This window comes from Mustela nivalis, assembly GCF_964662115.1.
Source record: "Mustela nivalis genome assembly, chromosome: 1".
Taxonomy (NCBI): Eukaryota; Metazoa; Chordata; class Mammalia; order Carnivora; family Mustelidae; genus Mustela; species Mustela nivalis.
The window spans coordinates 111,369,728-111,396,204 of NC_139020.1; the positions used below are offsets into that span (position 1 = coordinate 111,369,728).

Consider the following 26,477-nt stretch of genomic DNA (forward strand, 5'->3'; position numbering starts at 1 on the left):
CCACCCCAGTATGTTTGACCTCTTCAAATGCATCTTCTCCTATGGCAACTAGTAGAGCAGAATAATTACCTTTCTAATTTTATGTAAAATATTCCTATTAATACTCTCCAAACTGCAATTGTCTTTTTTGTGCCAGTGTTCCAACACAGTTTTGTATCTTTTGTTATCATTACATTTGCAGAGATTCTTATCTGTTGCTGCTGACAAACGCATTTGTTTTTGTACTCAATTACATGTAATTAGTCTTTTCTTCATGAACAAAAGAACAGGTGTCTTTATCAATTCAATGCAAGATACCATGGTAAGGTTGGTTGGACCTAATGATGTCTAGTGAACCAAACAGCACAATTCTGACAGATGCTCATAGTAACAAGATTTTTTTTTTTCAAACAATCAAATGCTTTTACTCCTGCCCACACAAAGTAGAGAAAGAAAAGTCATTTTCACATCTTAGAGGCTTATAATTTTTGATTTAAAAAAATGAGTGGAATTTAAATCCTCCACTGATATTTTTACCCTTTATCCCCACTAAGAAAAAGCATAAATAAAAATGATTTGGTTTCACTGGAAATTTTTCAGTGAAAATATGTATGTTGTGGGGGCTGGGGAATCAGAAGAAAGCATGTTAATTGAAAAACTGCTAAAATCTGAAGTAAGTCTCTAGCTCTGTTAATAGTATTGTACCAGTGTTAACTTCTTGGTTTTGATAATTTTACTGTTGTCACATAAAATGATACCATTAGGGGAATCTGGATGAAAAATATATAGGAACATGCTGTATTATTTTGTAATTTTTCTGAAGTCTAAAATTATTTCAAAAGCAAAGTTAAAATAATATTTGGTGGATGGAGTATTTTAGTCAATGACTCAGAGAAATTTTGTTCATAAGCACAAGGGGACATTCATTCATTCGTTCAATTTTTCTGAGTACCTACTATGTATTAAAGATTATTCTAAAGATAAGTCAAAGAACAAAACAAAATTGCTTTCCTTACGGAACTCACATTCTCCTGGGAGAAAGAGGGAGATAAAAAATAAACAAATAAATGGCAACTCTGTGTGTATGTGTGTGTGTATGTGTCTGTGTGTGTATGTTGGTTATAAGCGCTATGAATACAAAAAAAGGTGGGTATCAGAATAGATAAGACCAAGGTAAGATGTGTCATTTTATAAATGATGGTTAGGGAAGATCTTTCCAACATCTATAAGATATGTAGTTGTGCTGCCTTAAAGTACTAATGATAACTATCCACCAAAAAGGAGGTGGATAAATTCATTTGTGTATATTCATGTAAATAGATACTTTACAAATATGAAAGTGAATGACAGAAAGCAAATATATCACCATATAAGCAGCTCACTTTTATACAGTGAACTTATATATAGTAATGCTCTCTTATTAAAAGTTTAAAAACATGCAAAACAATATTATAAATGGTTTAAGTATACATATATGAAAAAATGTGTTTTTAAAACTGCATGGATGGAGTGCCTGGGTGGCTCAGTGGATTAAAACCTCTGCCTTCGGCTCAGGTCATGATCCCAGGGTCCTGGGATTGAGCCCCGCATCCGGCTCTCTCTCTGCTCGGCGGGGAACCTCCCTCCCCCCTCTCTCTGTGCCTGCCTCTCTGTCTACTTGTGATCTCTGTCTGTCAAATAAATAAAATCTTTAAAAAATAAAACTGCATGGAAATGAACAATGCTAAATTCAGGCTTGTTGTTATGTCTGGTACTGAAGGAAAGCAGGACTCCACCAGGGAAAGCACAGAGTGGGTTCAAATATATTGATATTTTTTACCTAATTTTTCTCCAGGGACTGGGTATTCAGGCAGATATATCCTAGTCTTACAATTTTGTATATCTGAACTATTTCAAAACCAATATATCAAAAAAGTGTGTGCAGTTGTTTATCTTTAAAAAATAAGTTATTTTAAATGTACAAATTCAGTTTCTAAAAGTATTTCACAAAATGTAACACCCTCAACATGTGTGTTATGCATAATACCATTACGCATAAAAATATAGTCATATATATTTGTACATATATATGTGTATACATGTGTATGCATGTGTGTGTATGTGCATTTATATCAGACACTGACCCAGCATCAGCAGAGAAAGCACTTCTCAATTATTTTTCTATGACACAGTGAAGGAAGGATTTTTGTCAGTTGAACCCACATTTTTGCCCTAGCTCTTCCACCACAAACCCATGATAAATGTCATACGTCTGCAGGATAGCTTTCTGGGTCATGGCTGCTTCACGTGCAATCATGCATAGCTATTCAACTTACTTGGGTATTGAATTTATCCTTCTCAATTGATAATTCTTCCTTTTTTAAAAAAGTGGGAGAGATGGTGCTGACAGGAGACATTTACATTATTGTCTCCAGCCACCTCATTTTATAGAAAAAGAAACTAAAATCGAGGGATTACTCCGGACAGCAGAGGCGACACAACTAAGCCATCTCTCTGATTCTTCCCATCAATACTTTTGGTTCACTAAATCTACACGCTAGTACAGATGCAACAGATGAAAATCTTACACGGAGAGAAAGGCACGCTTATTCTTCTGTACTCAGATGAAACCATGAATCATTTAAAGAATGCATTCTAATCAATAAATCAATAAATCAAAAGATAAAGAATGGATTCCTACAAACACAAGCCAACAATGCAAACCACAACAGGCTAATCAACTATGCAGGGAACTGGGATGCAATTTTTTTATAATAAGATCTTTACTGCACTGTAATTCGTATTTTACAATGTGTAATATTAAGTGAACAAAGAATTATTTAGAAGGGGTGGACAAGAGTGTTTTCACACTTGAGGAATTGCAGATCTTCCCTCAATTCTTTAATTTTAATTTAGAAGTTATTTTCCATAAAATATAAACTCCATATATATATATATGTATATATATATATGGAAAATAACTTCTAAATTAAAATTAAAGATATATATATAATTTATATTTTATATATATAAATTATATATATATAAATTTATATAAATATATATTTATATTTTATATATATAATTTATATATATATAAAGATATATATATGCATATATATAAGTGTGTGTGTATATATATATATATATGCACATATATGTGTGTGTGTATATATATATATATATAGAGAGAGAGAGAGAGAGATTGTCACACTGACCACAAAATTTTATCTGTCGAAGATAACTCAATGGGACATATACTTGACGAGTATTTACTAGGAGCTCAACACTAATGATCTAGCAGTGAATACAGACAAACTTTAAGAAACAATATGGCACTCTGCATAATTTTAAGGTAACATGAATTTCCCCCTGGATATCTGTATATGATTGTGCAGGAACTAAAAGGTATGATGCAAGTGATCACTCTTCGTTCTGAGGCTTGTATTCAAAATTCTTCTGAAATGCAAATATATTGCTAACTCTGTACTTAAATTAGTTAAAAGCTAATTCCAGGGATATTATTAACAAACTCTGAATATCTGGCATTTTACTTAAAAAACTTATATGTAAAATTTCAAGTCTACCGGTCTTTATTACCCTGTTATTACCAAAACATATCATACTATTTTTCTTTTTAAATCAATATAAAATAAAAAATATATATTTTCCTTTTAAAATCAATAATTTTGTCCTCAATAAAAATGAAATCACATGTAACAGACATATGTATGTATTCAATGTTTACCTTAAAAAGTAATTTTGGTCTGCCAGTAACGATGGTCTGAGAAATATAATAACATGTTTACTATTTGGTTCTTCGATTAAGACACTATCTTGTGTTGGAAGGTCTGCCTTGTTCCTACAAATACTTATCACCATATTGACTACAAACCATGGGATGGGAGGATATTCTTATCCATTGAGTATCTGGAACTCCTTCAAGCCTCCTACCTTCTCATTTACTATGTAACCTCCCAACTGTCTCTTTACTATAGGGAATCATAGCAAAAAGAATAAAAGACAAGACACCAGCTTACGATCAGTTAAAGAGTTCAAAAGGTAGCCTGGCCACAACTTAAGCCTAAGATATACTGGGCCATACATTTGATCATAATGGGATTGCAAGAAGAGAATGTTCCTTACTGTAGTCACTATTTTCGTCCTTGGTCCCGTCAATGGTACCATCTGGGTGCATCTGCAGGAAATATCCCTGCTGGCTGAATAACCTTGTCACAATTCCTTTCAGCTGGGGTTCTGCAAAACAAAATGAAATGATTATTCAAATTCTAATTTTGTTTATAAAAATACACACTTGCAAATTGTCCAAAAATCCTCTAAGTAAACTCACAAATGCCAAAGGCTTAAATATTGAAATAAGCATTTGGAAAGGGGTCATTTCAGGAACATATCTTTCTCTTCTTTTTCCATCTAGAGGCAGAGCCATAATACTGTAGAGCAGTAAACCAAATATAAATAGATAAAACTAATTACGATTAGGAAAGTACAGAGGCAGGTTAAAAACGTGAATTATTTCTCTCCTTTGTGAATCTAGTGTCTGACTGCAAGATGTCACCAAGCTAATGGTCCCATTCCAGAATCACTATTTAGACCAAACTGCCACTATAATTCCTAAGCTTCTAGCAGTCAAAATTAGGCCCCGGAAGACTTCTATTTCTGCTCAATGTCAACTAACCATCAAAAACTCCTGGGTTTTGAAATGCTGTTCAAGTTTAGCCTGAAAGAATGGCTTGTATGAGGGGCGCCTGGGTGGCTCAGTGGGTTAAAGCCTCTGCCTTCGGCTCAGGTCATGATCCCAGGGTCCTGGGATCGAGCCCCACATCGGGCTCTCTGCTCTGCAGGGAGCCTGCTTCCTCCCCTCTCTCTCTGCCTGCCTCTCTGCCTGCTTGTGATCTCTGTCTGTCAAATAAATAAATAAAATCTTAAAAAAAAAAAAATTTCTCCCAATTTAAAAAAAAAAAAAAGAATGGCTTGTATGAGGACCACAGAAAAAAGCAAAACCCCAGTGGTCCTGAGATGTATGTGAAAAGAGATTTTACCTTCAATAAATACCCCATCAGAGAGGAGCCCCAGCACAACAGTCATTTTTCCAGTATCAATCAAACCATCAATTAATCATTTGATCCATGAATATTTCTCTGAGTATTTCAAACTGGGAGTGGTCCTCAGCTTTTAAAAACTCTTTACACACTAACACCACAAGCGGAACTTCGTATCCCACATTTAGATTCTTATATTATCAGCTAACATAAATATTTAAAGCTCTCTCATTGTGGTGCTGGCTGCCAGCAACAATTCATTTTCTACAACATCACTACCATCTTTGTCTCTGCTTCACAGTACTGGGCAAAAATTAGACCATCATAATGCATCCCTGAAGGAACAACTTCCAACCCTCAAAAGGACAATCACAAAATTTCAATTGATAGTCAATTTCTTACCTTCCCCCATTTATTCAACCAATATTTACTCCAAATCTTTTTGTCAGGCAATATGGTAGGTAGAGTGTGTTAAACCAAACACATTTATTGATGTTTAATTCTAAATAAGAATTCTAGTTAAGGATTCAGTGTTTTTATCTTTCTAGGAATAGACCTGCTCTTTACAGCATATGTCTGTGGTTAAACTTTTTCACATATGACTTGATGACATACATTCAGGAATATGAGGCAATGCCGATATAAACATGTCTCCCTCAGAGCAATCCTAAGAGGCAGAAAAGATGCCAAGAAAATTGGGAATAAGGGACCAGGGTTATGAAAAAAAAAAGGACTGAACTGGAAATTAGGCATTCTGATTAATAACTGCATGTTATAGATGTTTGTTAAGTAAATTCCATTTATCTACTTTGTGGGCCTTAATTTCCTTATCAAGACCATCTAGAAGTTAAACTGAAATATCTTTAGATCCCTTCTATAAGTATCTATTGACTTGGAGCACATTAAAATCATCTTCCCTGAGTGGTGGCAGAAGTCAAGGAATGGATCCTGCTCATTGTGTTGCCTCTATGGGCCCACCTAGTCTGACATACTAGAGACACGTTGGAAGAACACATAGCTAGCTAAGATCATTGTAAAATAATATCCTGTATCACTCTTATCATCTATCAACCCCTACCTACCAACATTTCTGGGCACAGCTCAAGATCACCTCCTGCAAGAAAGCTTGGCTATCATAATTGCAGATCACTTTTATAATCAGGGGAAATAAAAAGAACATGTGTGCCTCTGCCATGAGGCTAACTGATTGACAGGCGGGGGCTAATATGCCACATTTAAATCTCTATATGCAGGCAGAAGACCCAGCTTTGAACCCAAACTGCCATGTGGTCCTGAGGAAGTCACTTGACATTTGAGGTTCAGTTGCCATATCTGTATAAAGGGAAAAATAATTCTTATGCTAACAATAGCCATTGAGAATTCTGATGAATAAATATAGGGTACAGAATGACTTGAAATCCATAAGAATATAAATCCTAAATAAGGTGTGTTTTTCAATGATGAAAATCAGAGGTCTTCTGATTTCTGTTTTAGTGAAATATTAAGCTTGTAAGTCATTAAACAGTGGGCTAAGGGTAGAGGATAGAGAAGGATAGAAGGAAAGGGAAAACTGTCTTATAATTGATATTTTCCTACTAGTAAGCTTGATAAGGTCACTTTAAGATGTCATGGTTTGGTTGGTAATGAGATATATGGCAACTGAGACATTAATGCCAGCAAAAGTTTGTTTTTTTCATGCTCCTTTTTCTGTAGCTGTAATTAAACACTTCTTTTGCTACGGTGACGCTATCCCCCTGTTGGGGCCTTGGGAATTCAGGTTGGTAACTCCTGTTCAAGATAATGAGCATCAGGTTTTTATACCATCCCTGGCTGCCCAAATGCAGTGCCAGAACAAGCTTGGAGTCTGTTTTAATTATGTGATGATCATGAAAGCAAATGCTTTGCACTCTAGATGTTTCAAAGGAGACCTGACTATTGAACAAATGCCCTGAACCTAGCATGTGTCATAGAAACCAGGCCTGCCTACACCCTGATTACCATCTATCAAACCCTACCAACCTTTCTGGGCTCAGCTCAAGATCATTTCCTCCACGAAGGCTTGGCTATAATAAGTGTGGATCATTTTTATAAAGGGGGAGGGGAAGAGGACATGTTTTGTTGTATTTGAAAGAAAGGTGTTAAAAAAATGAGACCACTTTTCGGTACATCTAAAATCCTGGAGGCACTCAACAAATATGCTTTTTATTTGTCAGACAATACTTGGGGATCTAAGAGATGAATGATTCCTACCCTGTCCTCATGGAACACCTAGTCTAAGGCATGAAACGTATTTATATATAATACAAGTGTGGGGTAGGTGTTAAGGGATTGAAGCAGAATGGCATGATGGCACCAAGAAGAAAGGGACTAATTCTGTCTCAAGGTTGGCTGAAGGTACCTCATCATCACTGGAAAAGTATGTGGCATTTTAATAAAAAAAAAAAAAAAAAAGGCAAATGGAACAAAATAAAAAACAGAGAAAGGGCGAATTCCAGACAGAGAAACAATGGATATTTTCCAATTTCTATGACTCTACTTGATTCTAAGATAATGTTCTTCTATTTTTTTTTTCTTTTTTAATGAAATGATGGCTATATTATTAGATGGTGAGGTGGCAGGGGTTTGGTTAGTTATCTTTTATACTCTGAAATGGTGTGGCAAATGCTGCTAGCTTTTCTCCCAAATCCATTTCCTCTTTTTCCTGGGCACCCAGCTAGACCATATGTCCTAGCCTCCCTTGCAGTTAGGTTTGGCAGATGAATGAGTGTCATATGGAATGTAAGTGGAAGTGATGTGTGCCATTTTCAGGCCGAGGCTTTTAAAAGCAAACATTCTCTTAATGCTGGCTGGATTTAGATGACAAAGCCCTAGGGGATGTCAACAAAATAGAAGAATGCTGGGCCTCTGAATAACTGATAGAAAAAAGACTATGGCCATCAGAAATATCCACTTTGGACAGTTACGTGAACAGGAAATAAATTTCCATTGGTTGTTCATAGTGACTTCCTTCCAAGAAGCATGACAGGAAAAGAGGAGGGGATGGAGTAATTTCACAGCAGAGAAACCTGACAAACAAAACACTCCCTCAGCAAGGTGATCGAGGTTACTATCAACAGTCATAAATCATGCTGATAACACATACCCTCAATATGATATGATAAGAATGGCACCTTACCTCTGTGATCTTCCCAAAAACTCATAACCCCAGTCGGATCATGAGAAAAACACCAGACAAATACCATCAGAGCACATTCTACAAAATGACTGGCTAGGAACACTTACACTGCCAAGGTCATCAAACACAAGATAAGTCTAAGGAAATGTCACAGCCAAGGGGAGTCCACAGAGACATGACAACCAAATGTAACATGCTATTCTAAATGGGATCCTGGGACCAAAAAAGGATAGTAGGTAAAAAACTAAAGAAATCTGAATAAATTAGACACTTTAGTTAATAATCATGTATCAATATTGGTTTGTTAATTTTCATAAATATACCAAACCAAAGTTAAGATGTTAATATGGGAGCCTGGGTGTTGTTCATATGTGAACTCTTTGTACTGGATTCACTCTTCTGTAAATTTAAAACCATTCTAAAACAAAAAGGTTTTGTGATAATTTCAGCCACAAAGCAAGTTACGAATTTAATTCTCGAAGAGGTTGGGTGAGAAAGAAGGGAAAGGATAGGAACTCAGCAACACTGCTTCCCTTCAGGATCACACAGTGACTTCCACAGTGGTTTGAATTCAAAGCCCCCTCAGGAGAGCTGCGACCTGGAAGAACTCTTTAGACACTCCTGCTGGTTTAACATGGAGCGCAGTGGAACAGTTAGCATGCGCCAGAAACCCAGAGAAGGCTGGAAGTATGGGGGCCCATCATACATCACACTCAGGATGACCACTGGATGGCAGAAAATGAAATGAATTTTAGAATTGGAAAGGACCTTGGAGTCAAACACCTCCCTACATCAAAATACCTCCTTCATCCATGTCAAAGATAAAAAAAAAAAAAAAAATTGAGGCTTAGAGGGAAAGGGTCTTGTATAAAGTCATCCAGCTAACATGTAGTTGACTGAGGAGAAGAAGACCTCTCCTATACACTGATGAACGTTAATTTTCCTTTCAAAGCGCAGCTAAGACATAATCCGTATCTTGTGCAAGACAGGGGCTTGGGGAACAAGAAGGTCGAGAAAAGAGGAGGGAGAGCACTGAGTTGTGTTATCATTTACCGGAGTATGGGGATGATAAAGTAAAGGGAGCTTATAGGAAACGGTGCCAGAAGTACATATATACACATACATATACACAATAAACATTTTTGATACTACAATTGATTGTATTTATCTAGGGGCCCTCCTATTCAACATTTGCACTGAAAGTGAGAGATAAAGTGTCTCGTGTAAACACCAATCTAAAATGAAAAGTACAAATTAATTAATTAAAATGAAAACCACAACAGTGATCTAAACTTATGATGGAAGCCATCTCCAGAGAATTAATAGTACTTATGACGATAATGATGGCTATGTTTCCAACCCATCTACTTTGTACCAGGCACTCTCCCAATGATTTTACTATATTTTCACTTAATTCTCACAGTAACTGCATGTGTAAGATATTTTTTTTTCTCTTTTCCCAGAGGAGATTATGGAGATTCGGAGAAGCTGCCTCCCTTACCCAAAGTTACAGAACTAGCAAATGAAGAGGCAGATCTAGCTTAAGAGTCTGTGGTCCTAGCTACTCTCCACACAGTTGAGTCACTTTCAGAAAGACACTGGCAAAACTCGCACAGGCCCCGAGGAAAGGGAGCCAGATCAGGAGGGTGCCGAGGGCTGCCAGGTGGAGAACGGCTGAATGAACCGTCGATATGCAGCCTGGAGAAGGGAAGACTCTGGGGACGTGAAAGCGGCCCTCGCTTTCTTAACAGCAGACAGAAGTAAGACGCCAATTTGTTCTGAGTGGCTCCATAGGGATCCAACGAGGGCCAGTGGGTGAAAGCTACAGGGAGGCAGGTGAAAAAGAACTTGCTATGAACAGGATTCAAAGAGAGAACAGGCTGCCTAAATAAAGAGTGAGTTTTCCATAGTGAACAGAAGCGAACAGGCAGAAGCAGAAAAACTGCACATCAGAAGGGCTGTGAAGGACAGGGAGGTCTCCAAAAGCTAAGGCAGCCCGCATGACAGGGCAAGGTCCTCTCCAGCCTGGGTGTCCTGGAAAGCTTTGGGATCAGCCAGATGGCCCTCTACATACAAGTCTGCTCCTCCATGTCTTCGTGTGTACTTAGGACGGGGTGTTAAAACGACTGTTTACCAGTCATCGTGAAAATGCAGCTCTTTGTAAATGTTCAACATGGATTGTGGGAGTAATTTGACCGGGTTTTCTAATCAGTCTCTGTGGGTTTAGAAAGGGGGCCTCGGTATTAAGGTTTAATGTTGCCACTTAAAGGAACGAAGATTGAAGAGGCTGTTAAATGTGATTCTTGTCAAGTGCTTCTGGGGCCTCACACTGCTGCAGATTGCAAAATTAGACTATTAGGGTTTGAGACAGTTCATAAACAGATACATTTCTGATCAAATCACAGGAAAAAGGGTACACAGCAGGGCACATTTATATACCATAAATCAAAGCCCCAGACAAATCAGAAATGAGGTACCAAGACATTTGAAGGAGGACTGAACTTATTTGGGTTTTAGAACACACCGCAGAAATTATAAACACACCAAGTTAGAGGAATTCATTAAAAATACATATTGTTTCATAAACGTGATGCAGGACTGAGGTCCTGCCTTCACTCGGCAACTGCAGTGGACATAAGAAAAAGAGCACCCTGCAGAACTGAGCGCAGAAGACTAGAGATGTGTCATCATGGCCACAAAATCCGCCCTGAGAGGTAAAGGGAGTGACGTCCTGACCCAAGCCCTCAGTCTCCCCCATGGGTCACACGCAGGTGACAGATGCAGTGAGCCATTACCTACCTGATAGCCAAGAACTTCCTGTGTTGCAATAATAATTGCAAAGGACTCTGTGTCTGTAAGTGCATATCTATTTTCTCAGTCAACAGCATATTCCATTCAAAAAAACAAGTATTCATTGACCACTGGGCTTTGTGGAGGTTATTATTCTAGGCAAAGGGGATCACGAGTGATTTGATATTTAAAAAAAAAAAAAAAAAAAGCTTGTGGAAAAAAACCAAACAAACAAAAGCAAAAACCTACCCCAAACCTGACTCCCCTGGGGTTGATTTCCACCGTGTAAATATTCCCACCACGGCCGATTTGACTCTACCATGTAATATCTTTGAATAAAGAGCTCGAGCTGGGAAGAGATGAGCACACTGGGCTCCAGCACAGCACTGGTTTTAAAGAGAATAAGACACAAAGCTTACATTCCAGTAGGAAAATAGAAAATAAACGACAATCAATATTGAGTTTTCGTATAGGTGCTGTATTGAAAATGAAAGCAGTGAAAAGTGACGGAGTGTAAGGCAAGTGCATGTGCTTTTGTGGACACAGTAGTTAGAGGATGGTGACCCAGAAACCTGAATGAACAGAAGCAACAAACCGTCAGGGATATCTAAGAGAGCGATAAGAGGAGCCTTCTAGGCATCAGAGATAGCAAGTGCCAAGTAATCCTAATTCTTGAAAAGATTAGGAACCATAGATTAAAGTTCTCTAAAGATCCTTCCTCTAGACCAGGAGTTGGCAAACTATGGCCCCACCACTGCCAATTTTGTAAATAAAGTTTTATTGGAACAGAGCCATGACCATTCATTCACACATTTGTCTATGGCTACTTCCCTGCTACAATGACAGACATAAGTAGTTGAAACAGAGACTCCACAGCCTGCAAATCCTAAACTATTTTTATTAACAGGTCCCTTACAGAGAAAGCTCACCAACCCTTGATCTAGAATCTTGTGCTGCTTCAGTTCCCTCTGCCTGAAATGCACAATCCCTGCCTTCCTCCTCTGCCTAGAACTCCTCCTGAGTTTTCTGGACTCAACCTTCTTCTGAGGGCCTTCCCTGATACCCTGAAGCAAAAATAATCACTCCCTCTGCAGAGCTACCTTGTGCACAGGTCGGGAGAGGGCTCCCCACACTGTTACCTCTGCTGGCTTACCTGGTCCTCTGTCTCTGCTGCTGATCTAGAGGTCCTCCAAGCAGGGACTTTGAATTATTCATCACTCTGTCACCGCTCCTAACACAGTGCCAGGCACAGAGTAGGTGAGGAGTGTTCATACATTGAAAGAAAGAAGGAGGTAAGTGATAGCTGGGATTTTTCATTGTCACCTGTGACTTTCAGAGGAGCTCCTGATTTGTAAGGAAGCTGTTTATGGTCTTATCATATGACGCCTCCAGCTTTCAGTCTGTTTTATCCCTTTCTCAGCCTCAGCCCCTGCACACCGAACACAGTCTGACAAGCACGGCGGCATCCTCCATACACTGCAAAGTCTGCAAAGCCCTGAGATGCCTTGCATTTCTACAGGGAATCAAGCGACCTTGAGACGGGCAATCCTTAACCTTCATGCCGCCTCAAAGCGAAACGGAAAGAAAGGGCACACTTGTCCAGAGTATGCTCTTCATTGAAGCAGTCCGAGCTAGGGAAGGCAGAAGAAGCCAGGCAGGGAAATTGAGCTAGGATTTAAATGCCAATAGAGATGGGAATTTGGTACCAAACCAGTTTTATTCCTCACACTATTAGCCCCCTCCCTCCCAGAGTTTCCTCTAGAAGATGCTCATGAAAATTCAAAATAAATCAAACACCATTTATTGACTTCCGACATGCACAAGGTGCTGGGTACAAAGACAAGTAAGGAGCAGGGTGTACTTCCTGCCTTGAAGGCACCCACAGCCCCGCCAAGGAGACACATACACAACTAATCATTATAGCAATGAACATGAAAAGCGCTGTCACAGAGGGACAAGCAAAATGCCAGGGAATCACAGAGAAGGGATGCTAATTTTCCCTGGGATAGTGGATTCTGAGACAAGAGGTAGGTAAAAAAGGCTTCTTCAGAGATGAAACAACATTTTAGATTTACACTTGAATAGGCAGGGGGATTTTGCTTCAAGCAGCATCAGCAGGAACAATGGCCCAGGTGAACAGGCACTGGGATTCCAGGGAGCAGACAAGTACAGAGTATAGGGAAATAAAGAAAGGCACAGGGTGGCTGGAGGGGACGGACAGCAGAAGAAAAATACATGTCCAGGATACTGGAGGTTCCTTAAGTGAAGTTAGTAAGTTTTACTTTATCCTTCAAACTAATGACCTCCAAACTCTTTTGATTATGCATCCAGATATCTGTAAAAACATTCAAATCTACAGCCTCCATCTGTCTGTCTCTCTCTCTCTCTCTATATATATATATACATAGGTATATACATATAATTTATAAATTACATATATGTACTACTCTGTAAGTTATGTGTATATTATAAATAAAAGTTGAAATATTTAAAGAGACCAACACTAAGCAGAAGCAGAAATTAAAAACAGCTTCTTTCCACAGGCCAGAAGCTTGTCTGGCTTCATCTACTTCAGGAGGGAGAAGCATTAGGCAACAGTGTATTAAGCAATGGGAAAGCACTGAAAGACTGTAAGTGTGGGGAGACACAGGAGGACAGTCTTTTGGAAAGTCAAAGTGGGGAATGGTAGAGAAGGATGGATTGGAGTGAGGCACTGTGGTCACAGAAACCACTCTGGGAGCCGTCACATAGAAAAAGGGTGTCAGGCAGGCAGTGGTGGTAAGGGTAGAGAGAAGGCCTCAGTCTTTGAACTGACAATGCTGGTGGTGCTTGGTGGATGGTAGCATGTGTAGACACCCTTAAGTTCTAGAAAACTCCATTATCTTTCCAACCCCAAATCCAAATCTATCATAGTTTTCTAAGAAAGACTTGTTTAAGTCTAGGATGTCATGGAATGTGAGGGTGAAGAAAGCTTCCTGTGAACATTCCCACGAAGCCAACTTATTTATTTGCCATTCTAAAGACCTGCATTCATGAAAGGAAGTTTGATTCCGGTTAATCTCAGAGTCGAACTCTAGGGTCTCTCTCAGACTATTACCCAGGAAAGAAAACCTGGAATGATCACTGCCTTCCAAGCAGCTCACCAATGAGCTCTGGAGAATGTAGGCCATAAGGTATTTCAAACATGAAGACACTTCTAGAATCTTAAGATTTTAGAACCAGAATGACCATTTGGGATGATCTAAGTCAAGGTTCACTAGACAGATAAAGAAGCAGAACAACAGAAAGAGGGAAAATGTCATGGCAACGGATCTTCTAATCCCTGGAGTCTGGGTTCTTTAATGCACCATGATGCTCTGTGCTGTGCCCCTTCAAATGAAAACCATTTTTCACACCTCCCAGAGGTATCCCAGCCCTGTCCCTCACTAGTTGTATGGTATCTAGAAAGCAATCTAATTTTTTTGTGCAAGGCATATTTTGCTTCTTGTGAAACTGTTTGAATGACTAGGAATTTCTTCTGAAAGTTGTTCTAAGGAATTGAGAATACATATTACACTGTGTTATGTGACCAGAAAGTAGATGCTTGTAGGGTAGACTTAACTTCCGATGGAATTAAAGTTGATAGGAAGACCCATGGTTAAGAGTAGTCGCAACAAGCAAATTCTCCTGAGTTTTATCACAGATAACAGTTGCTGGGGTGCCTGGGTGGCTCCGTGAGTTAAGCCTCTGCCTTCAGCTCAGGTCATGATCCCAGGGTCCTGGGATCGAGCCCCGCATTGGGCTCTCTGCTCAGCAGGGAGCCTGCCTCCCCCTCTCTCTCTGCCTGCCTCTCTGCCTACTTGCGATCTCTGTTAAATAAATAAATAAAATCTTAAAAAACACACACACACACACAAAAAAACAGATAACAGTTGCTGAACATTTACCCCATACCAGGCACTTCGTGTGGATTATCTCTCTAAATCCTCATAGAAATAACTTAAGGCAAACATTATAACTGGGCATTGTTTTATAGATCAGGCAATTGAGGTTCATAGAGGTTAAGTCACTTGCTCTAAATCAGATAGGAATAAATGCCAGAACCAGGCTTTGAAGCCAGATCCCTGTCCTTGTTATACCTTCCATTGCTAATCATCAGTTGTCTCTTCAAGAAGTCTAACATGCTGATACTTCTCTTTTCTTCCTTAACTGTAATCAGCCCATGAAAACAGTAGATATCTACGCAGAAAGGGACCAGGAATAAACAGGGCTCCACTGGAGCTGAAGACAGAACTTTTGGCCTCTTTGTATTAAAACAAGCCTGGGGGTCAGGAGAAGAGAGGATCAGCACTTCTACGCATACAAAAGTCTTGTGTAATGAAAGCATCCTCACTTGGCATAGAAAAATATTCTCAGTCCCAGTCTTAGGGACTCTTTTTCACAGGCACATCTTTTGGCACCAGAAATAAATGAACAGGACACATTATTTGGAAGCGCACAGGCATGACAGTTTCCTGACATCGAAGGAGCTGCACAATGTTGGACCCGTCCTAAAACTGTCCTGTATCTCAAGGGAGATCTGTTTATCTAGGTTGGCAAGCCTGGGGAATTCCCTCATACACCACAAATCTAAATTACCAGCAGATAAAATGCTATTGTTGTAAAAATGTGATCTTTGTCTACCATCTTTTTTTTTTTTTTTTTAACAACGTCCAAAACAAAAACTTTCAGAGTCAACCAGAGTGAGCTGAAGAGATAATAATACTTCTGCAGAAGAGCCGTTTAGCACTCCAAGAACACATTAATCAGCTTCAATTCAGGGGCAAATTCAGGCCAGGCAGGGTGGGGTAGTGGGAAGCATGGGTCAGGGAGAATCCAGACACCAGGGGTCTCATCCTAACTGTTTGCTCTTCTCCATCCACAAAGCCACCACCTCGTCCGGGCCCTCAGTGGCTCCTGGCTAAGATTCCTCACTGACACTCTTACCCATTTTCCCTTCAAACCACACTACAGTGGAGGTTATATTTTACAATATAAATTGGAGCTTGTCACTCTCCTACTTAAACCCTTTAATAGCTTCCCATTTCATTTACAATAAAACGCCAAACCCTCAGCATGGCCTGGAGAGCTTTGCACCATCTGGCTCCTGCCTACCATTCCATCATCATCTCAATTTATCCTCTCCCTGGCTTACTAAGCTCTAGGCACAGAGGCCTTCCTTTCCTCAGACCTGAGGATCTTTGCATATGCAAGTCCCTCTACCTGAATAGATTTTTTCAAGTCTCAGGTAAGTATCACTTCGCAGAGGTCTTGCCTAGGACCCCAATTTAAATCTAAATCATATTCATATTCACATTCTTTGTCAGCACACACTGTTTTCCCCCTTCGTAACGCTTTTTTCAATTTGCAATTAGAACACATTTTCTTTATTTGCTTAATATCTACTTCCCCCTCTGGAAAATTGCAGGAGACTATGGTATCCATGTGGGTTCTATCCATCATAATATAACCATATGTAACACAGGATCCACAAAAACAGCAGAAGAATAAAACACATATTTGTTCAATAAACTGCTTTCCTGGATTCCTGGTTTTACTTCTAAAATGACAGTATTAGTTCAGTAGCTGCAAATCTAGGATCCCAGAAACCTAAGGGACTCCTAAGTAGAAACAGATACTTCCAAGCTATTTCCAGTTAATTCAGTTGAAAATGGAGAAAGTGTTTTTTTAATAGATTATACATATCACCACTATCTACTAATAGACTGTTAAAATTTCATTTAAAATATAATCTATAGAAACTATAATAATGCAATTAACTTATTATCATGTTACAATGCACAAAAGAAAAGCAGAAATACTTATCAAATACAGATAGAACGCTTGTGATGTAAATATGAATTGTATGCTATACCCAAAATTCACTTTGGGATGTTCTCAGGGACAGGCTAAAAGCAACTGAAACAGAAATGCAAGGAACTGCCACTGAGACCAGTAATGAGAGAACATCACAGACACACAGATGAAGAATCCCACGGACACATACATGAACCGGTGTTTTCGGACAAGTGAGCTCAGACAATACTCTCAGGGGTGATCCCTCTAATCCCAATACCAGTGTATACACACACACACACACACACACACACAGCTTGCTTTTCTCATAGCCAGTTCCAAGAAGTGTATGTCAGGGTTCAATGCACAGGGATTGATCTAACCATAGCTAATGACTCTCCCAAACATTGCAGAAGAAGCCAATTTGATTTTACCACCCATAAATCTGTTTTTAAAAAATCAACAGTTTCCCATTTATATCTGATACATCCTAGTAGCAAAAGATGTGATTTGTCAACAAGTGAAATTTTAAATTGCCATACATATGTTTGGGAAAACATTAAAATACATATTGTGTTTTATCTATGTGTTACAGAAACAAAAATAGAAAAAAAAATCATTTTTATTTGTTGTTTCAAACCTTGCACTTTGTTACATTAAAAAATAGTCTAATTATAGAATCTTTGTTTGGGGGGGTACCTGAGTGGCCCAGTCTATGAAGCATCGGACTCTTGATTTGGGCTCAGGTCATGATCTCAAGGCTGTAAGATCAAGCCCCACGTTGGGCTCTGCACTGGGAGTGAAAACTGCTTAAGATTATTTCTCTTTCTCTCTCATTGCCCCTCCTTCCCCAAAAAAGAATCTCTGAGTTTTGTTTCTAAATGAAAAGATAAGAGAATAAATGTGGCACTCCTTCCAAGTATGTACCCACACAAAACCCATCCTGCATGGGAAACATCTTTATTGTTACAAACGGGAAAATAGATTAGATAGAATGCTCATGAGATTTTCTCTTTTAACTTTGATGTTGAGGCCTTAAAAACTTGATGTACCATGTAAGAATTTTGATCAGTGTTTCCAATTTAAGCTTTTAAGGTAAATATTATCTTAATTACAATAAGAAGATTTACATAATTTTACATGTTCCCGGAGCTCTTTCATATCTTTTAATTCTTTTTTTTTAATTCTCTTTTTTAACACAAAAATTTTTAAAGATGTGAAAAAAAAAATACAGCTAAGAAAAGCCCTCAATACTATGTATCAGAGACGACTGAATGATTTCTATGCATAGTATTTACTCATACAATCTTTATTACAGTTCTAGGAAGTTTTATTTTGTTTTCTCATTTTGCAAATGATGAGATTAAGGTAAAAAGAAGTGAAGTAAATGTCCAGGTTCCTATCATAAACAGAAGGGCTTTGAGGATTTGAGGCCAGAAAGTCCGGCTCTAGAACCCATAGCACAGGCTCTCATCCCCTCCTACCGCAAAACATACATGAGCTCACCACCCACATTTAACAAATACTCACATTTTCCATAGTATCTTCAAATTTTTTACACAATTAAAATATTGTGGTTATCGCCCTTAATTCCATTCCATTATTTTCCTAGCCAGACCCAGCCATATTTCTGCATTCGGTAGGTAGCCCTCTTGTTCTTATTTTCTGTCCCTTTACTTCCTCTTTTGTACCCACAAAAATACATAGTGCTGTTTTGTGTACTGTACATTTTTACACAAAAAGTATCATATCAAACATACCTACCATCCAGCAATCTGATGATCTCATTCAGCATTATACTAATATTATATATTTGGATTTTGAATTTTCATCTGATCTGTAAGTCCTCTAACAGATGACTATAATCATTTTGCAGTCACCGTAATTTCTGGCTTTTTTAATTCTATCGTCTTAGTTTGCGTTTTCTATTTAGTTTGCATTTCTTTGTTTCTTTACTTATCCTTGTGTTCTTACAACTGGATTAATTCTGTTTTCTTTATTCTCCCCCCAGCTTTTCCCCTTATCCTGACTTGGAAATTATAGTTCGGACAAGTGAGCTCAGACAATACTCTCAGGGGTGATCCCTCTAATCCCAACACCAGTGTATACACACACACACACACACACACACACACACACACATACACTATTATTTTCGTGGTTATTCTTAAATATTGAACATGAATTTGCAATTTAGCAAAATCCAAGGATAAGTTCTCACTAAGCTCCTACCAAATAACGTGAGCTCCTTAAAATTCATTCCTCTCACTGTCCAGTTGTTCTAGCTTCTTTTTAATTTCATGAAAGGCTTGTCAGAGAATCTCCGTCAGTCACTGCAAATTAGATACACCAACACATTGACCATGTGTTTTGCTCACCATTGCATTTTCAACCCCTCCTTCCCTCTGTAAAATGTGAACATTTCTGTCTTTGCTATAACATTTGTTTCTTTCCTAATATTGCAATTTATGATATAATGATTCTTATATGTTTTAAATATTTTTTTCTCCATACTGCCTGTACCTGCCTGAAGTTTCTGCTTCTTTTAATGATTGAATATTTAAAATATTCTTATTTTTATTTGTATTTCAGATTGATCTACTATTTAAAATTTAGGGGTATGAATTTTTTGTTTGTTCTGTTTTTTTGTTGTTGTTGGTTTTTGTTTTTGTTTTGTTTTGTTTTTTATCCTTGTGTGGTTTCTATTATTGAACAATGAGATTTTCTTCAGCGGGAGTTGTTTTGCGTTGCCTTGGATTGTGAAGCCGTCAGGAAGAGTTTACATTGGGGCACTCATGACTGCAGATTTCTCCCAATGCAGAGAAATTTTTTTGTCAACTTCTCAGATGGGAATTCCTGCTTAACAAAGAGATACTGTTAGTCTTTTATAATTTGATACTGAACCTCTCCCAGGAAGTGGTCCAGGTTTAGGTTTCTCATTTCTTACAGGCAATACTTTCCACCTATTACCTTATTTCAATGGCCTCTTGTCAGTTTTCCGTGCCAGGTGGAAGTATTTCTAACTCGACATTTCTCAGAAGGAGCAGGGTCTCTACCAAAGGTCCCTTTCTGCCTAATGCAGCCCTAGGGCTCATCTCCTGCCTACAGGAGGGCAAAACCCAAGGCCCAACTACAGATGCCTATACCAGACTCTGATCATCCCCCTCGAAGCACACGAAATCAGCTCCTGCTCTTCTCTATGAATATAAATCCCCTGTTCATTTCTGGCACCTGAGGAGTTCCCATCTTTGGTTTTGAGCTCAACTATGCATTTTAATTTGTGCTATTGTTGTTTTATTCTCTCTAGCAGATTTACCTATTTTTAAGCAGGGGACAGAATCCTGTAACAGCTCAGATTATAAGAATCAAAGTCTTATTACTTCAACATCAATGTTTTTTATGCCTCTTGTCTTTATTGCATTGTACATTATAGGGGTAACATTAAACTGTCTCATATTCCGTGGCACCTGGGTGGCTCAGTGGGTTAAGCCACTGCCTTCTGCTCAGGTCGTGATCTCTGGGTCCTGGGATCAAGCCCTGCATCAGGCTCTATGCTCAGCTGGGAACCTGCTTCCCTCTCTCTCTCTCTGCCTACTTGTGATCTCTCTCTGTCAAATAAATAAATAAAATCTTTAAAAAAAAAAAAAAAAAACTGTCTCATATTCCAAACCATCATCATGGTTAGAACTGCGCAATCAAATAGGACAAAAACAAGAAACACCTTGATGGACAAAGCCATGACCACACCTGTCTGATCCCTTCTAAGTGTCAAGTAGCCATTCATTCAGGAACTGAGAGCCTACCAGGGCCACATATATAAGGAGACTGACATACAAGGGGGAGCTCATTATATGTTCCCAAACAAATCTTAAAGAAGAAGTATTTTTGAAATAATTCATTCAATTGTCTCAAGGAAAACAATACATATAAACAGGTATCATTTTCCCTAGAAGCCTGCAACCCCCAGTTGGGGAGGCTCTTCTCCTTCCCCCTCTTTATTTTACAAGTGAAGAAGAAGAGCCCCTGTGCAAGAAAAAATGAATTTTGTGGTACTACAGATTCATCAAAATTCAACCAGCATTCTTTCTCCTATTAAAATAGCTTTTCTAAAAATGGAAAGATACACACATAACTACTTTGATAGTTAAAAACTAGGTAAATCCCAGATTATTGATAAGCATAATTTTAGTAGACTTAAATTCAAAATTTCCAGAAGCAATGCAGCAGGAATTCATTTTTTTATTTTTTTACGTTTTAGCAAAACAGCCCACTAAGAACGTTCTCTGAATGACATAAGTTTATATTCTGATTTTTAAAACCTAATATTTATTTGCTCTTTCTTGTTTTATTTTTAATCTTTCCCCTAACTCTACTGAACCAGAAATATTTCTTACCAAGCACCAATAATTCATACCTACCTCTCTCATAAAACTATGTAATTAAACACATATATGTATGGCTATTCATTAAATATACAAATAAATACAAATTATGGCATATATTCTGGGAATAAGCTAGACAAAATGTCAAAAATGTCCCCTGATATCTGCAACAGTAAAAGGAGGAACTATGAGGACATCAAGGACATTAAAAAAGCTTTCATTCTTTTGGAAATATTAGCAAAACAATGAAACTTACAAACTGTCTACTTCTTGGAATACAACATTTCTCACACACACACACAAAATTGTGAATTTCTCTTAAATTTCATATACCTAAGGATACTGCTTTATTTACCCAGTTTAACAATGTTAATTTCTAGTCACTACATTTTGGCACCAATATACTCTCAACAGAAGTTAACAAAAGAACGCTACTAGGAGTCAGAGGGTTAGATTCTAGTCCTAACTCTGCCATTTGGGTACTTCACTTCGTTCCTCAGTTTATTCCCATAAGATTAAAGAAGATGCAGGGACACTTAGGTGGCTCTATTGGTTAAGCATCCAGCTCTTGATTTTGGCTCAGGTTATGATCTCAGGATCCTGAGACCAAGCCCCATATCAGGCTCTGCACTCAGCATGGAGCCTGCTTAAGACTCTCTGTCTCCCTCTACCTCTGCCCTTCCTCCTGCTTGCACTCTCTCTCTCTCTCTTTCTCCCTCTCTCTGTCTCTCTAAATAAAATCTTTAAAAAATACATTAAAGGAGTTGGATTGTCAAGATCTTTTTTTAGATATTTTATTCTACAGATTTAAAACAATAATGGTGGCAATTATAAGGCTTTTGACTTGCGATTTTATTATGTTGTAGTCATTGGGTACCATGAAATACCCAAATTTGAACAGATTCAAAATCACAGTCATATAAAACAGACACTTTTATAGCTCAGTGCTTGGGGGGGGGGGGGTGAAGGGGATTGCCAGAAATTAATAAAGAGATTTAAAATAAAGCTGTGTCAAAAATATGTAAGAACACTAAATCAGTTCCAACATTAAGCAGTAATAATTAATATCCACTAATAATTAAGTGGGCAATGTGTAGTTTCCATTCTAGGTGCCCCAGCTTCCCTTTCTTGTCTCATTATTAAGAATTACAATTGCCTGTGCTGCAGATAAACCTTTAGGCAAAGCATATTTCATCTGTTTGCTTAATGGACTGGCATCCACTTGGAATTCAGAGTTCTGTAACTTAATATTGGTTGCAATATAATTTATAGTTGACTTCAACATCCTCTTTCACATAGAGAAAACTCTCAGGCTAATTCAAAGCCTAAGACTTCATTAATTTTCATTTATTTAAGTGAAAACATACCAAACCACATTCTAGAATCCAGCAAAGGAAACAGAGATCATGGCTTTTGGAGTAGGAACCCACAGACAAAATAACGTAAACAATAAAACATTATGAGAAGGTAACAATGATGTTATTTCCAAAATGGTGTTTTTGTCCAGGAATCCTATTTATGATAGTGTGACAGTAACAATAACCTGGGAAAACCAGCCCCTAATTGCATAATAAGGAGTACAGTAGAACTTCTTAGACTTTTTAGAGCAAAATTGTTGAAGGTATCTACCCCACCTCACCAGAACGGCATCCCCTCTCCCTAAGGGTCTAGTAGCAAAGGAAAGAATGCTGCTTTTTATACCTGGGCCAATGCTATCCGAAGATAATATAATGCAAGCCTCATAGGTAATTTAAAATTTTCTAGCAGTCATAATTAAGAGGGAAATAAATGGCTAAATTTATTTTAATAACATTTTATTTAACCTAATATATTCAAAATATGTAATCAACATGAAAATGGTTGAAATATTTGATATTCTTTTTTTGTGTCAAAAAATCCATTGTGTCTTCAAAATCCATTGTGTATTTTACAATTAGAACCCATCTCAATTCAAGCTGGCCACTTTCAAGAGCTCACAAGCCACATTAGCTACTGACTACCCCACTGAACAGCACAGCTCTAGATGTTTGCACTAGATGTTTGCACATATGAATGGACATATTTCTCCAAACAGCAACCAAGTGCCTGCTTCTACATAAATCAATGATTATCTCAGTGACCCATAATGTGAATCCTCAGATTAATAAGACAGAGGTAGCCAGAGACCACTTATGTTCTAAAAAAGACACGTCAAAGCAGATGCAAGACAAAATATATATAATATATATACTAAGCCTGTTTCTCCGCTGCCTTCTTTCCATCCATCTACTTAGACTAGTCCTTTCTCCCACCGACACTCTGAACTTGGCACTAAGCTAAGAAATACAGGTGTGAACAAGACAATCAGGTCTGACTGATCCTATGGTGGGAAAGAGAGAACTTAAATAATTCCACAAATAATTTATTATAAATACAAGAAGTGCTGTAAAGAAGTCCTGTCTTCTATGGAGGATGGACTTTATTTAGTCTCAAGAGAGTTTCTGTGACTGAATGTTTGTGTCTTCTCAAAATTCAGATGTTAAATCGTTAAGCTCCAAGGTGATGGCATGAGGAGGTGCTGCCTTTGGGAGGTGATTAGGCCATGAAGGTGGTGCCCTCATGAATGGGGTTAGTGTCCTTATAAAGGAGACCCCAGAAAGTTCCCTAACCTTTTCAACCATGTGAGGACACAGAGAGAAGATGGCATCTGATGAGGAAACAGGCTCTCACCAGACACTGATTCTAGGGGCACCATGATCTTGGACTTCCCAGTCTCCAGAACTATGAGGAATAAATGTTTGTTACTTGTAAGCCAACCAGTTCATTTTTATTAAACAGAATTGACTAAAAGAGGAGTCTAAAGTCAGTACATAATACCAAAGATTAAGTCTTAAAGAACAGAGCAGAATTAGCTCGATAGAGCAGGTAGGCGAGAGAAAATGTAGGAAACGGAAAGTGGTAAAATTCCATACAAGGACAGCAATACAAAGAAAAGCTTCAAGGACAGTAAAGGCTGTGAGGAGTTTAAAAAATTGAAAGTGTGGCTGGAATTTACAGACTAACTGTACAGAATATGGTCCAAGATGACTCCAGATCATTCAGACTCTAATAGACCATGTTGGGAAAAGCCATATAAAACCAGGAGTCATGGAGAAACTCCAGATTTAAAGACCAGAAGATACATGGGCCATGTAGAAAGGATAGTTTAGGGAACAGGTTTTACTCATTTGCCCATCAACTAACTAACCACTGATGCAGTGTATGTCAATACTGTAGAATTTCAATATGTCAATACTGTAGAATTTCAAAGGTAGAGTTGTAAAAGCCTATCACTGTACAAAACTGGTCTTTGATTTTATGTACCTTTGTCCAAGAATGATACCCTTTCTTTCCTTACCAATTATTAGTGTGGTCTGCTTTATGGCCCGCAGTAATAACAAAATGGATTGTTATTAAAAACAAAGCACGAGGGGTGCCTGGGTGATTCAGTCATTAAGCATCTGCCTTCGGCTCAGGTCATGATTCCAAGGTCCTGGGATTAAGCCCTGCATTGGACTTTCTGCTCAGTGGGAAACCTGCTTCTCTCTCTCCTACTGCTTGTATTCCCTCTCTTATTCCCTCTCTTGCTGTCTCTCTCTCTCTGTCAAATAAATAAATAGAATCTTTGGGGGGGAAAAAAGCACCAAATTGTTCAAAGCAAGCAAGCAACAGAATTATTTTTAGTCCTTTGCCATTTCTAACCTAGAATAATCAACTCAAATAAATTATAATTATGTAACAATTATAATTCATAATTATATAATTTATATGGAGTATTTCCCAACTATATTAATCTAATACATATAATTACAAGATTTGGATTATGAAAATTTCCCTGTAGAAGGAACGCCTTTATTTTGAACTTTTAACTTTTGCACAGAATAATGGAAGGATGTGTAAAAGTTTTAAGCGTGGAGATGATACAGTCTAGCCCATATTTTATAAACGCAGTAGACACTGCAAGAGAAATAAGAAGACAGAAGCGTAGGCAGGGAGATAAGCTAGAAAACAACTGTAACAATAGTAGCCCAAGTAAGAGATGACAGAGTTGTATGAGAGTGTTCTGCAGACAGATAGTAGTTTAAGATGTAAAATTCTCTTGACTTAGTTACTAATTGCATGTGGGCAGAGAAGGAAATGTGTAGGAGGCAGTAAAAATAGAAAGTGGAAGTATGGAACCAAGGCACAGACTGAATTTTCTCATAAGAAAATAGAGTACATACTTAATTGATGTGTAACCTCTGCAAAATAACATATACTTTCCAGCATGGCATGAAAGATATGAATCAAGAGTTCATATTTTTCTGACCTAATACAGAGATACATAGGAGATACACTGCCCACTGAGCATAGGATGTCTCTGTGAGATACCACGGAGGAATGAGGAGCTGCACATGTTAACTTGTGTCTTTGCTCTTATGTTCACACTGTGCATATGCCAGTGTGAAAGTCAACCAAAAGACAATTTTTAAAAGTACTAATTCTCCCCAGTCTTTGAATGCAAATAATTCTTTACTATCAGAGCTAGCTTACCATGTCAAGGATGAGTCCAAGGTTTCTAATTTAAACCAGATGGATATTGGTGCCATTATTTGAGAAGAGGAGTATGAAAGAGGATTAGATTTGAGAGTAAATCTTCAAATTCAGTTAGAGATATTCTCAGTTTGAGGCACCAAGTTGCGTATACAGGTTAATAGCATAGAAGAGAGGTCTCTACTAAGCACTAAGTGCTACCCGGAGGTTGTGTAAATGAGGATTGGGAAATATCCACTGTATTTAATAAACTGGAAGTGGCCATGGAAAGAGCAGTTTCATTGGTGGTGACACTAGAAGCCAGAATAAAATAATATGAGGTGTGAGAGAGGGGTGAAGAAAAGTTGACAATAAATGTAGAGAATTATAAGTTTGAACATGAAGAAGAAGAAAAGGAAGCACCTGACAAAGGGTTGGGGATTGTGGTGAAGCTTTCTGACTGATTTTGAAAGATTTAAGCCTGTTGAATCAAAAAGTAAGAATCCAAGAGACAGGATTAAAGTGTCTTTCCTGTGAAGGTGGAAGAGGACGAAATTTAGAACACAGGAGGTTAGTTTCAGCTAGAAGAAAAAAACAACTTCATTGTAACAGAAGGAAAGAAGGATAGAACAGATGTCATTTTGCTTATTCAGATGCAAAAATGCTGAGGAGTTCCCAAATATGGCGGATCCTCTTCATAGCAGGTAAACCTCCCTCAAGATTTCCAGTACATATGTGAGAATTCTGGGGTGGAGGGGATGTGTGCGT

General features: G+C 38.2%; 1 protein-coding gene across 5 annotated transcripts in view; it reads right to left on the reverse strand.

Moving 5' to 3' along the window:
- FGF12 (fibroblast growth factor 12) overlaps positions 1-26,477 on the reverse strand; it is a 559,619-nt gene that overhangs the window by 218,580 nt on the left and 314,562 nt on the right. For all 5 annotated transcript variants that reach the window (XM_082729329.1, XM_082729330.1, XM_082729328.1 and 2 more), the window contains one exon: positions 4,105-4,215. In XM_082729329.1, the coding sequence (XP_082585455.1) occupies positions 4,105-4,215 (111 nt within the window). The remainder of the gene's footprint in view (positions 1-4,104; positions 4,216-26,477) is intronic.